Source organism: Salmo trutta, chromosome 17 (assembly GCF_901001165.1).
Source record: "Salmo trutta chromosome 17, fSalTru1.1, whole genome shotgun sequence".
NCBI lineage: Eukaryota > Metazoa > Chordata > Actinopteri > Salmoniformes > Salmonidae > Salmo > Salmo trutta.
This window is the reverse complement of record NC_042973.1, coordinates 46,772,234-46,784,221: the sequence shown is the minus strand read 5'-3', so window position 1 is coordinate 46,784,221 and position 11,988 is coordinate 46,772,234. Positions and strand designations below refer to the sequence as shown.

Sequence of the window (11,988 nt, the reverse complement as noted above, 5' to 3'; positions counted from 1 at the left end):
GAGAACAATGACACTATTTTCTTCTTTCAGCCTTTGAATGAAAACAACGTCTCCCGGTCGGAATATTATCGCTATTTTACGAGAAAAATCGTTTAAAAATTGATTTTAAACAGCGTTTGACATGCTTCGAAGTACGGTAATGGAATATTTTGAATTTTTTTGTCACAACATGCGTCCGCGCGTCACCGTTCGGATAGGGACCTGAACGCACGGACAAAACAGAGGATAGTTGAACATAACTATGGATTATTTTGAACCAAAACAACATTTGTGGTTGAAGTAGGAGTCCTGGGAGTGCATTCTAATGAAGAACAGCAAAGGTAATCCAATTTTTCTTATAGTAATTCTGAGTTTAGTGAACGCCAAACTTAGTGGGTGTCAAATAAGCTAGTCCGTGATGGCGAGCTATCTACTCAGAATATTGCAAAATGTGCTTTTGCCGAAAAGCTATTTTAAAATCTGACACCGCGATTGCATAAAGGAGTTCTGTATCTATAATTCTTAAAATAATTGTTATGTTTTTTGTGAACGTTTATCGTGAGTAATTTAGTAAATTCACCGGACGTTTTCGCTATGTTTGCTAGTTCTGAACATCACATGCTAATGTAAAAAGCTGGTTTTTGATATAAATATGAACTTGATTGAACAAAACATGCATGTATTGTATAACATAATGTCCTAGGAGTGTCATCTGATGAAGATCATCAAAGGTTAGTGCTGCATTTAGCTGTGGTTTTGGTTTTTGTGACATTATATGCTAGCTTGAAAAATGGGTGTGTGATTATTTCTGGCTGGGTACTCTCCTGACATAATGTAATGTTTTGCTTTCGTTGTAAAGCCTTTTTGAAATCGGACAATGTGGTTAGATTAACGAGAGTCTTGTCTTTAAAATGGTGTAAAATAGTCATATGTTTGAGAAATTGAAGTTATAGCATTTTTAAGGTTTTTGAATATCGCGCCACTCGATTCCACTGGCTCTTGACTAGGTGGGACGATTTCGTCCCACATACCCGAGAGAGGTTAAACATTCATCAAAACCGTACTTCTTCGTCCATTTCGGGCTAAAATAAATGTTTATTTGATCTTTTCCCAGCATTAAACGCTCATCCCCGGTTAATACCGGGATCCCCTTACAGGATTTACTACCCATGTTCGTTAAATTACTATCGTAGTTATTCTGCTCCTTCTCACACTCTGTGTCTACTTACTATTAATCTCTATGTGTGTGCTGCCTACCGCTATTATCATTAACCTAGAATTTTAGAATAATTATTTGTCTTCTATGTGTATCTCTTACCTACTGGTAATTTCCTCTAGTATCCCAGAATAATTACTTTTGATAGATCCATTAGGTCTCACATGTAAATGGGTTTTGACCCTCTTATCTATCTCACACGTAATTATCCTCTTACCCCTGTGGAAATTTCCCAATGTGTCTATGTGTTGCTATGTGTCTTATTCTATGTGCTTTTTTAAAAACTCTGATTCAATTACTTTTATGTGTATCACAATCTGTGTTACAATCCATGTGTGTGTGCTCTATTTTATGTCTCCTCTTCTCTTTGACCCTTTACTTCCCATTTTAACCTGGTTTTGTTCTATTATGACTCCTAATTTGGATCTATGATTATCTTACCTTGTTTTGTTTAATTCCAATCTGTTCATTTGGATCTATAATTCATTTACCTCGTCTTGTTTAATTTAAATCTGTTAATTTGGATCTACCATTAGTTTACCTTGTTCTGTTTAATTTAATGCTCTCGCCTCTCTCTTTCTCTCCTCCTTTTTGGACTTTATTTCAGTGTTGTCTTTTGAATCGGATCTATGGTTATTTCACTCTTGTTAATTGACCATTTAAGTTCTCTTGTTCGCATAGAATTACCGTCCTATCTCACAAAACCTATTTTATAGCCTCTCCTCTCCTCAATTTAGGACTTTATTTAGGTATGTCTCTTGATTCGGATCTATGGTTAATTAACCATTTAAGTTATTCTATTTGCACAAAATCACCGTCCTATCTCACAGCACCTATTTAATTAAATCCCTTAATAACCTCTCGGCCACTTCACAAAGAAAAACACTGACCTCAATTATTAAGCTAGTTTTATTTATGGTAGTGCACATGTACCTCAGGTCTTTGCGGACCTGCTCCCTTATCGATTTTGTTAATACACAAAGTAAAAACACCTTAGTGAATCTGCGTAGAATAACTAAGCTCCTATTCTTGATAAATTCCAAGTATTTAGAACATCAAATCCAAGATATCTTAAATTATTCCCCCAAATTCGTAAATAAAGATTTACTGACCTTCGTCTTGTAGGCTGGGAATGGTTGAATGAAGCAGACGGATAGCCAGCCTACAAGGGTTAAAACGTTTATTTATGAGAGCTCTGAAAATCCTTACAATGTACAAAGCCTTTTATATTAACACACACACACACACACACACACACACACACAAGTAGAGAACTCCACCCAGCTTTAGGCGGCTGTATTTTTCCACAGTACCCAGACCACCTGTCTCCTTATCTTTTGCCAGCCTAACTTTTCCCAGGCCGTTGTTTCTCTCCCTAACTTAAGGAGGCCTCTTCTCCTGTACCTTTCCCAAGGTCGTCTTATCAACTCTGCCCTGCTCATTTCTTTGAAGTGGTTACAGTGTCTTACTCACACACAGTGTTGGAATATAGTTTTTAACCCATTATTATAGCTGTATTTCGAATACATTTCAACAGGTTATAAGGTTTCTGAGTGAAATCATTTAGTCAAACCTTTAATCATAAAATTTCCATTACACCCCCCCCCCCCCCCTGAAAAATGTAAGCTGCTGCTACTCTATATTTTAGCAGGCTCAAGGGTGTGGGGTTTCCACATCATCAAGTTCAAAAGCTCAGAAGGGAAGTTTAGGTTTTTTGTTCACAGGGAAAGAACGGGGAATTCACCAATCAACTCACAGTCCACAAGCCTTTCATGTTGTCCATTGTCCATTCCATAGTGAAGTGTTTTTTTTTCATATTTCGAAGTTCTTATGCATTTAGCTCAGACTGTAGGTACTCTGAGGTTGCATGTTTCAGACTGGTGTCAGAGAGGGACAGCACTGTGATCCAGAACCTTCTATTTAACTATTCTGGTATATCATATTGTGTGTGTGTGTGTGTGTGTGTGTGTGTGTGTGTGTGTGTGTGTGTGTGTGTGTGTGTGTGTGTGTGTGTGTGTGTGTGTGTGTGTGTGTGTGTGTGTGTGTGTGTGTGTGTGTGTGTGTGTGTGTGTGTGTGTGTGTGTGTGTGTGTGTGTGGGTGGAAGAGGGAGGCTGAGAGTGTGATGTGACTGCTGAGAAGAGGGGTGGGGGGTGGTGCTCTTCTCTTTCTGCACCTTGGTTGGAAGGAGAGGTAGCAGCAGTATTCTTCTTCTCCTACACAGATTGTTTAACTACCTAGCTGGAGGTGGAGTTGTAACGTAACCAGAGAAAAACTGTTTATTTTGTTTGGTTAATGGAGTGTCAGGAATGTTTACGTGACACACAGGATGGTTTTGCTTTTCACATATTTGTGTTGTCAGAGCTTATTTGTTTTGACATGCTTGAAGATGCTCCTCTTAATATGTAGTAGTAAACTAGTACAGTTGCATTGCTGCTTATTTAATCATTCTCTTGAGGTTTATTAACCCTCCTCGTAGGGTACACATTCAGGGGCTGAGTGTGGCGTGAGTGACTGCTGAGAAGAGGGGTGGGGGGTTGCTCTTCTCTGTCTGCACCTTGGTTGGAAGGAGAGGGAGCAACAGTATTCTTCTCTTGCACAGATTGTTTAACAGAATAGTTGGTGGAGCTGTAACGCAACCAGAGGAAAACTGAGTATGAGGCATATTTAGATACATAATAGCATCACACCTTTGTGATAGTCTGCCACAGACGGGTGGTTATGCTCTTGATATATGTGTGTGTGTATGTATGTATATATACATATATGTGTGTATATATATATATATATAATGTGTATGTGTGTGTGTGTGTGTGTGTGTGTGTGTTGTCAGAGCTGACAGAGGGTGGGTGGGGTGAGTCTGTGAGATGTACAGTGGAGCCTGCCTTAGGCTATCATGGGGAAGCTGATTTTTCTTTTTCTTCTGTTTTCTGGGTGGAGACTCTGGAGCCGTTTTTCTTAATCATAATGTATCTGCTCATTGTATTCCATTCTTTATGGTGTTGAGGGTAATGTTTCTGATTACTGTTGTTCAGTATCTTCATCACATTGTTATCTATAGCACGGCAGGACACTTTTGTTCCAGTCCAGCTCCTTGGTAAAACACTGCTTCAAACTAATCATGGTCTAGATTGAAGACCATTTAACATTTGGTTGAATCAGTTGTGTTATAGATTGTTTTACCTAAGCAGTCCATATATTTATTCCAGACTGTGAACACAATAAGGCATCATGTCATTCTGGTGTCAGGGAGGTAAACAGGAAAAGACTCCTGTTCTGTTTTGATATTCACTGTACATCTCCATGGTGACCACTTGAAACAAATACATTTCTGTGACTAGGTTCGGTGGTGTAATTGAGCTGATATGTAAATTCCCCTGTACCGTTGCTCTATGCTTGGCTGAGAGACCGCTGTGGGAACAACCTGAAAAAGAATACCAGATTATACATTTAAAAACTTTCTATCAGTTTGTGTCCAGATTATGGATTTTGGTCAATAGGAGTGGAACTCTAAACCTGTTCCCTCTCCTGTCCCTTTCCTCTTTGTAGGGCTGGGTATGGCCTCACCAGTTTTATTAACAGATTGTACAGCTATTCTTTTGTGTTGTGCTGTGTAAATAAACACATGCCCAGCCAGTGAACCCAGTTCTTTGGTGTTTATTCTGACATTAGACAAGGGAAGAGCACATATGATGAGATTCACTTGCAAATACAGTACCTTGCAAATACTATCAACATTAAAAACATAAAAATACATTAATATAAATAAAACAACTTAATTATTAACTTCATATGTTTCAATCAACCATACAGACGTGCAAAACACGCAAACGAATCAAAAAGTATATGGTTTAAAATGGCAGGACCCTCTGTGTAAGTCTCACCGAGACCTCTCCCTGACTTTACTTCCAGGCCCTAGGAATCCCAAGACACACATGTACCCTGTTGTAAATGTGCCGAGTTAAAGCTATCAAAATGTAACAACCTGGCTTTCTAATAGACCTTACTGTTTCCTCAAGTTAAACCATAGCCAGGAAATGGACAACATTCACCCTTCTTGCAGGTCCATCACTTCCTCTTTTCCTTGTCTCACACAATATCAACCTTTTTCTTTAATAACTTTAACTGGGTCTAGTGTTGCTCTGAGTGGACTTCTGAAGTGGACACCAGACAACACCTGTGAAGACAAGCGCAAAAAAAAAAAGACCACTCAAATACATCTGCCAAAAGAGAGCACTTCAATGATAATATACTGTACAGTGCCTTCGGAAAGTGTTCAGACCCCTTGACTTTTTCCACATTTTGTTACGTTACAGAATTTCTCTCATCAATCTACACACAATACCACATGACAAAGCAAAAACAGGTTTTTAGAGACTTTTGCTAATTTATTTAAAAAAAAAAATATATATATATATTACATTTACGTAAGTATTCATACCCTTTACTCAGTACTTTGTTGAAGCATGTTTGGCAGCGATTACAGCATAGAGTCTTCTTGGGTATGACGCTACAAGCTTGGCACACATGTATTTGAGGAGTCTCTTCCATTATTCTCTGCAGATCCTCTCAAGCTCTCTCAGGTTGGATGGGGAGCGTTGCTGCACAGCTATTTTCAGGTCTCTCCAGAGCTGTTAGATCGGGTATAAGTCTGGGCTCTGGTTGGGACACTCAAGAACATTCAGAGACTTGTCTCAAAGCCACTCCTGCGTTGTCTTGGCTGTGTGCTTAGGGTCGTTGTCCTGTTGGAAGGTGAACCTTCGCCCCAGTCTGAGGTCCTGAGCACTCTGGAGCAGGTTTTCATCAAGGATCTCTCTGTACTTTGCTCTGTTCATCTTTGCCTTGATCCTAACTAGTCTCCCAGTCCCTGCCGCTGAAAAGCATCCCCACAGCATGATGCTGCCACCACGCTTCCCCGTAGGGATGGTAACAGGTTTCCTCCAGACGTGATGCTTGGCATTCAGGCTAAAGAGTTCAATCTTGGTTTCATCAGACCAGAGAATCTTGTTTCTCATGGTCTGAGTGTAAAAACCGACACTAGAGTAGAGAAGCAGGTATGGTTAGTCAAACACTTAATCGGAACAGACATGGAACAAGACAGGAACAGCGTCAGCACACGGGTATACAAGGACATATGACAATCAATGCTGAAGCGGGGGAACAGACAGATATAGGGGAGGTAATGACAGAGGTGATTGAGTCCAGGTGAGTCCAATAATCGCTGATGCGCGTGACAGGGGAAGACAGGTGTACATAATTATGGGGGCAGGAGTGCGTAATGCTGGGGAGCATGGCGCCCTCGTGCGCCAGGGGGGAAGAGCGGGAGCATGCGTGACATTGAGAGTCTTTAGGTACCTTTTGGCAAACTCCAAGCGGGCTGTCATGTGCCTTTTACTGAGGAGAGGCTTCCGTCTGGCCAGTTTAACATAAAAGCCTGTTTGGTGGAGTGCTGCAGAGATGGTTGTCCTTCTGGAAGTGTCTCCCATTTCCACAGAGGAACTCTAGAGCTCTGTCAGAGTGGCCATCGGGTTCTTGGACACCTCCCTGACCAAGGGCCTTCTCCCTGATTGCTCAGTTTGGCCAGGGGGCCAGATCTAGGAATAGTCTTGGTGGTTCCAAACTTCTTCCATTTAAGAATGATGGAGGCCACTGTGTTCTCGGGGACCTTCAATGCTGCAGAAATATTTTGGTACCCTTCCCCATATCTGTGCCTCGACACAATCCTGTCTCGGGGCTCTACGGATAATTCCTTCGACCTCATGGTTTGGTTTTTGTACAGACATGCACTGTCAACTGTGGGACCTTATATAGACAGGTGTGTGCCTTTCCAAATCATGTCCAAACAATTGAATCTCCAAGGATGATCAATGGAAACAGGATGGATCTGAGCTGCATTTCGAGGCTCATAAAGGGTCTGAATACTTATGTAAATAAGGTATTTCTGTTTAAAATTTTTCACTTGCAAAACATTTTATAACCTGTTTTTGCTTCATCATTATGGGGTATTGTGTGTAGATTGCTGATTATTATTTTTTATATAATCCATTTTATAATAAGACTAACGTAACTAAATGCGGAAAAAGTAAAGGGGTCTGAATACTTTACGAAGGCACTGTACATTTCAGTCACACAGCACAGCTTAGAAGCAGAAGGCAACAAACAGTCAGGTGCCCAGGCTAAGTGACTGTATAAACGGCAGCAAAATATACATTAAACCACCTGTATTCTCCTATGGAAAGGGACATGTTTAGCCAGTAAACTCTGTATCCCCCCCCCCTGCTCACTTGAACTGGTCCTTCTGCGCAAAACAACGAGGATGAGGATAACGAAGAAGGCAATTGGGATTAACACAATAGCGATTATTTTTTCCTTGGATAACCTGCCAGTGACATCAGGGGTCATTGTGGGGGGATTTGGATCTGTGTGTGGGAGAAGAGGACAGGGGGAGCAGTTAAAGGACAAAGAAAACAAATGATCATCATCTAACACTGTTTAACACTATTACTATCTTCAGATCAGACTTTTGGAATTTCCTCCATGAACAACAACGAAGTCTCTCTCACACACGAGCAAGAACTCCGTTTGTCTCTTTATTCTTGGTGCACACGATCTTGAGCTGAACATTGGTGTTCGGTGGGTTTCGGCACTCACCAGGACTCCCAGCAAAACCTCCAGGTCCACCTGTTGAAGACAAACACATTTAGAATACCCAGACTGCTGATCTCTGTTATGCAATTTGCTCTTCTAATGTAAAATTACCACAAGATATGTTTTGTTTGAAATACAGTTTGAATATTGAATGGAACTCACCCGTCTCGTCAGTTGAAACAGTGCTGGGGCAATCTGTAATGACAGTACAGAAATGATTAGTTGAAACAATGCTGGGGCAATCTGTAATGACAGTACAGGAATGATTCCATACAACAACAGAGAGCTGGATAAGCTGGGAAATGCTCATAGCAGTGACTGGTTTGAGACATTGCTGTAAAGCGTCACGCCATGCTCTATAATAAACTACAACTTCCAAAAGCCCCTTAGCATTAATAATTGACACCTATGAACATTTTGCTGAAATCTGCTTTGTTTGTTCCCTCTATTGACTATCCTCTTCCCCAGGTTGTACTGTCATGGGCCCTCACAGAAACTCACTGGCTTCGATGACAGGCATGGAGCTCCCTTGGCCCTCAAAGACTGGCTTGATGATCTCTGAGTCACACACAGCGTAGACCTTCTGGCTCTCAACACACAAGAGACATTTTCCAGATGGTGGGGGGGTGGTGGGGCACTGAGGCAGGGAAGCCATTTCACCTCGTGACCACAGAGTCAAATTATCTGTCAAATGGTCATAAACAGACTCAATATTTTGGCATTGAGTATCGTTACAGAGGTAACAGACAGGGGAGGTCTTCTGAGCTGCAAGAGAGAATACAACAGGAAGAGAGCTAGTTAAACAGAGCCCCCAGACAATATTAAATATCAAAGTTACTACACTTAGTTTTAGATCAGTCTGGGTCAAAACACTACTACACATACTCACTGTGCTTTAATATAGGAATCATTTTATGGAATTATGGAATTAAAATGCCCAAATTAAATGGTGAGATCAAGTTGTCACCGCTTTCATATTTCACTTTGAAACGTTCACTGACTGATCCCTGTTTCAGCACCAATACTTTGTGTAATCTGTGAAACTATGACAAGGTTTGAAAAACCTAAATGTCGGGGGAAGTGGCTTATTTAGAGTGTATAAAACAAAGTACATTCATTTCATTTTGACGCCATAATGAACACATGCATGGCAGGCGTGAGAACATTAAAATGTAAAATGTACATTCTTCTTACAAGAAAGCTGTTAAAACAATATGTGTATCTTTTGTCCCGTGTGGCTCAGTTGGTAGAGCATGGTGTTTGCAACGCCAGGGTTGAGGGTTCGATTCCCACGGGGGACCAGTACGGAGAAAAAAAATGTATGAAATGTATGCATTCGCTACTGTAAGTCGCTCTGGATAAGAGCGTCTGCTAAATGACTAAAATGTAAATGTAAGCTCACCTTCAAAAGAAGCGCCAGATACAGCCCAGCCAGCCAGACATAGAGCCAGGAAGACTGTAAGAAAAAAAAACAAGGGCTCATGCATGTGGATGTCAGTACAGTACAAACACCCACTCATCGTCTTGTTAACGGTTTCTCACTTACAGTAATCTATATATATATGACTAAAACTCAAAATGCATTGTTGACTTACTTGGAAGTATCGATCCATTCATTTTTGGATGTTTCTGTGGAGTATCTGCAAAAAAATAAAATAAAATAAAAACATTTAGTCTAAACATTATGTAAACCTTTGCTACCATTCTAATGTCCTCAAGAGTACTGAGCAGGTGGATCTAGGGGTGTGGCATTACAAATATTTTGACAACACCCAATGATTTCCCAGTCATGAAGGTGGATATACAGTGGGGAGAACAAGTATTTGATAACCTGCAAAATCGGCAGTGTTTCCTACTTACAAAGCATGTAGAGGTCTGTAATTTTTATCATAGGTACACTTCAACTGTGAGAGACGGAATCCAAAAATCCAGAAAATCACATTGTATGATTTTTGAGTAATTAATTAGCATTTTATTGCATGATGTAAGTATTTCATACATCAGAAAAGCATAACTTAATATTTGGTACAGAAACCTTTGTTTGCAATTACAGAGATCATATGTTTCCTGTAGTTCTTGACTAGGTTTGCACACACTGCAGCAGGGATTTTGGCCCACTCCTCCATACAGACCTTCTCCAGATCCTTCAGGTTTCGGGGCTGTCGCTGTGCAATACGGACTTTCAGCTCCCTCCAAAGATTTTCTATTGGGTTCAGGTCTGGAGACTGGCTAGGCCACTCCAGGACCTTGAGATGCTTTTTACGGAGCCACTCCTTAGTTGCCCTGGCTGTGTGTTTCGGGTCGTTGTCATGCTGAAAGACCCAGCCACGACCCATCTTCAATGCTCTTACTGAGGGAAGGAGGTTGTTGGCCAAGATCTAGCGATACATGGCCCCATCCATCCTCCCCTCAATATGGTGCAGTTGTCCTGTCCCCTTTGCAGAAAAGCATCCCCAAAGAATGATGTTTCCACCTCCATGCTTCACGGTTGGGATGGTGTTCTTGGGGTTGTACTCATCCTTCTTCCTCCAAACACGGCGAGTGGAGTTTAGACCAAAAAGCTCTATTTTTGTCTCATCAGACCATATGACCTTCTCCCATTCCTCCTCTGGATCATCCAGATGGTCATTGGCAAACTTCAGATGGGCCTGGACATGCGCTGGCTTGAGCAGGGGGACCTTGCGTGCGCTGTAGGATTTTAATCCATGACGGCGTAGTGTGTTACTAATGGTGTTCTTTGAGACTGTGGTCCCAGCTCTCTTCAGGTCATTGACCAAGTCCTGCCATGTAGTTCTGGGCTGATCCCTCACCTTCCTCATGATCATTGATGCCCCACGAGGTGAGATCTTGCATGGAGCCCCAGACCGAGGCTGATTGACCGTCATCTTGAACTTCTTCCATTTTCTAATAATTGCACCAACAGTTGTTGCCTTCTCACCAAGCTGCTTGCCTATTGTCCTGTAGCCCATCCCAGCCTTGTGCAGGTCTACAATTTTATCCCTGAAGTCCTTACACAGCTCTCTGGTCTTGGCCATTGTGGAGAGGTTGGAGTCTGTTTGATTGAATGTGTGGACAGGTGTCTTTTATACAGGTAACAAGTTCAAACAGGTGCAGTTAATACAGGTAATGAGTGGAGAACAGGAGGGCTTCTTAAAGAAAAACTAACAGGTCTGTGAGAGCCGGAATTCTTACTGGTTGGTAGGTGATCAAATACTTATGTCATGCAATAAAATGAAAATTAATTACTTAAAAATCATACAATGTGATTTTTTTGATTTTTGTTTTAGATTCCGTCTCTCACAGTTGAAGTGTACCTATGATAAAAATTACAGACCTCTACATGCTTTGTAAGTAGGAAAACCTGCAAAATCGGCAGTGTATCAAATACTTGTTCTCCCCACTGTATCATATTCTAGTAGGCCATAGTCTAGTCCCCACTGGACTGATCATCCCCAGGGGTCTGTTTTAGAAGGGTTCTGAGTCTGTGTGTGTGTGTGGGACATCAACCAACATCAGGGATATCCATTTTAGCCCCATGGTTTCATGATCCCTCCGCTGTACCTCGCCTACCCTAAAGCTCAGTTTTATAAAATGTTAATAATAGGCCTTAATAATAGCATGTATGGCATTCCTGACCTATAGTCTATGTTTTGGTGTAACACAATATCACACTCAAGTCGTGAAAATATGCATAAATAGTATTTCAGCAGATTTCGTGCATTTTTGTGTGGCTTCATTTGTGTGAAAATACATTTTTTGTGCGACTTCATTCATAGGTCCAGAGTATGACTGTGATCTTGTTGGCCAAGATCTCGCGATACATGGCCCCATCCATCCTCCCCTCAATATGGTGCAGTCGTCCTGTCCCCTTTGCAGAAAAGCATCCCCAAAGAATGATGTTTCCACCTCCATGCTTCACGCTTAGAGCTTTTTTTAAGGCCTATTATTAACATACTCTGCCACAGTCATACTCTGGACCAAGTTTTGTCCCAATGGAATAAATGTTGTGGATCTTAATGTTTTTCCTCATAATCCTGGATTATCGGACCACCATTTTATTGCGTTTGCAATTGCAACAAATAATCTGCTCAGACCCCAACCAAGGAGCATTAAAAGTCGTGCTATAAATTCTCAGACAACCCAAAGA

General features: G+C 41.2%; 1 protein-coding gene across 3 annotated transcripts; it reads right to left on the bottom strand.

The window, feature by feature from the left end:
• Positions 1–4,834: 4,834 nt before the first annotated feature.
• LOC115152306 (uncharacterized) lies at positions 4,835–9,976 on the bottom strand. 3 transcript variants are annotated; one of them, XM_029697062.1, is made up of 7 exons: positions 9,437–9,976; positions 9,244–9,297; positions 8,343–8,606; positions 8,004–8,036; positions 7,845–7,874; positions 7,478–7,612; positions 4,835–5,370 (listed from the first exon to the last, which is right to left on the bottom strand). In XM_029697062.1, exons 1-7 carry the CDS (start codon positions 9,543–9,545, stop codon positions 5,315–5,317), a joined length of 681 nt encoding a protein of 226 aa, XP_029552922.1. In that variant the 5' UTR covers positions 9,546–9,976; the 3' UTR covers positions 4,835–5,314. The 3 variants fall into 3 exon arrangements, with proteins under 3 accessions (XP_029552922.1, XP_029552924.1, XP_029552923.1); XM_029697064.1 differs by having other exon boundaries at positions 8,343–8,525; XM_029697063.1 differs by having other exon boundaries at positions 9,244–9,976.
• Positions 9,977–11,988: the final 2,012 nt, after the last annotated feature.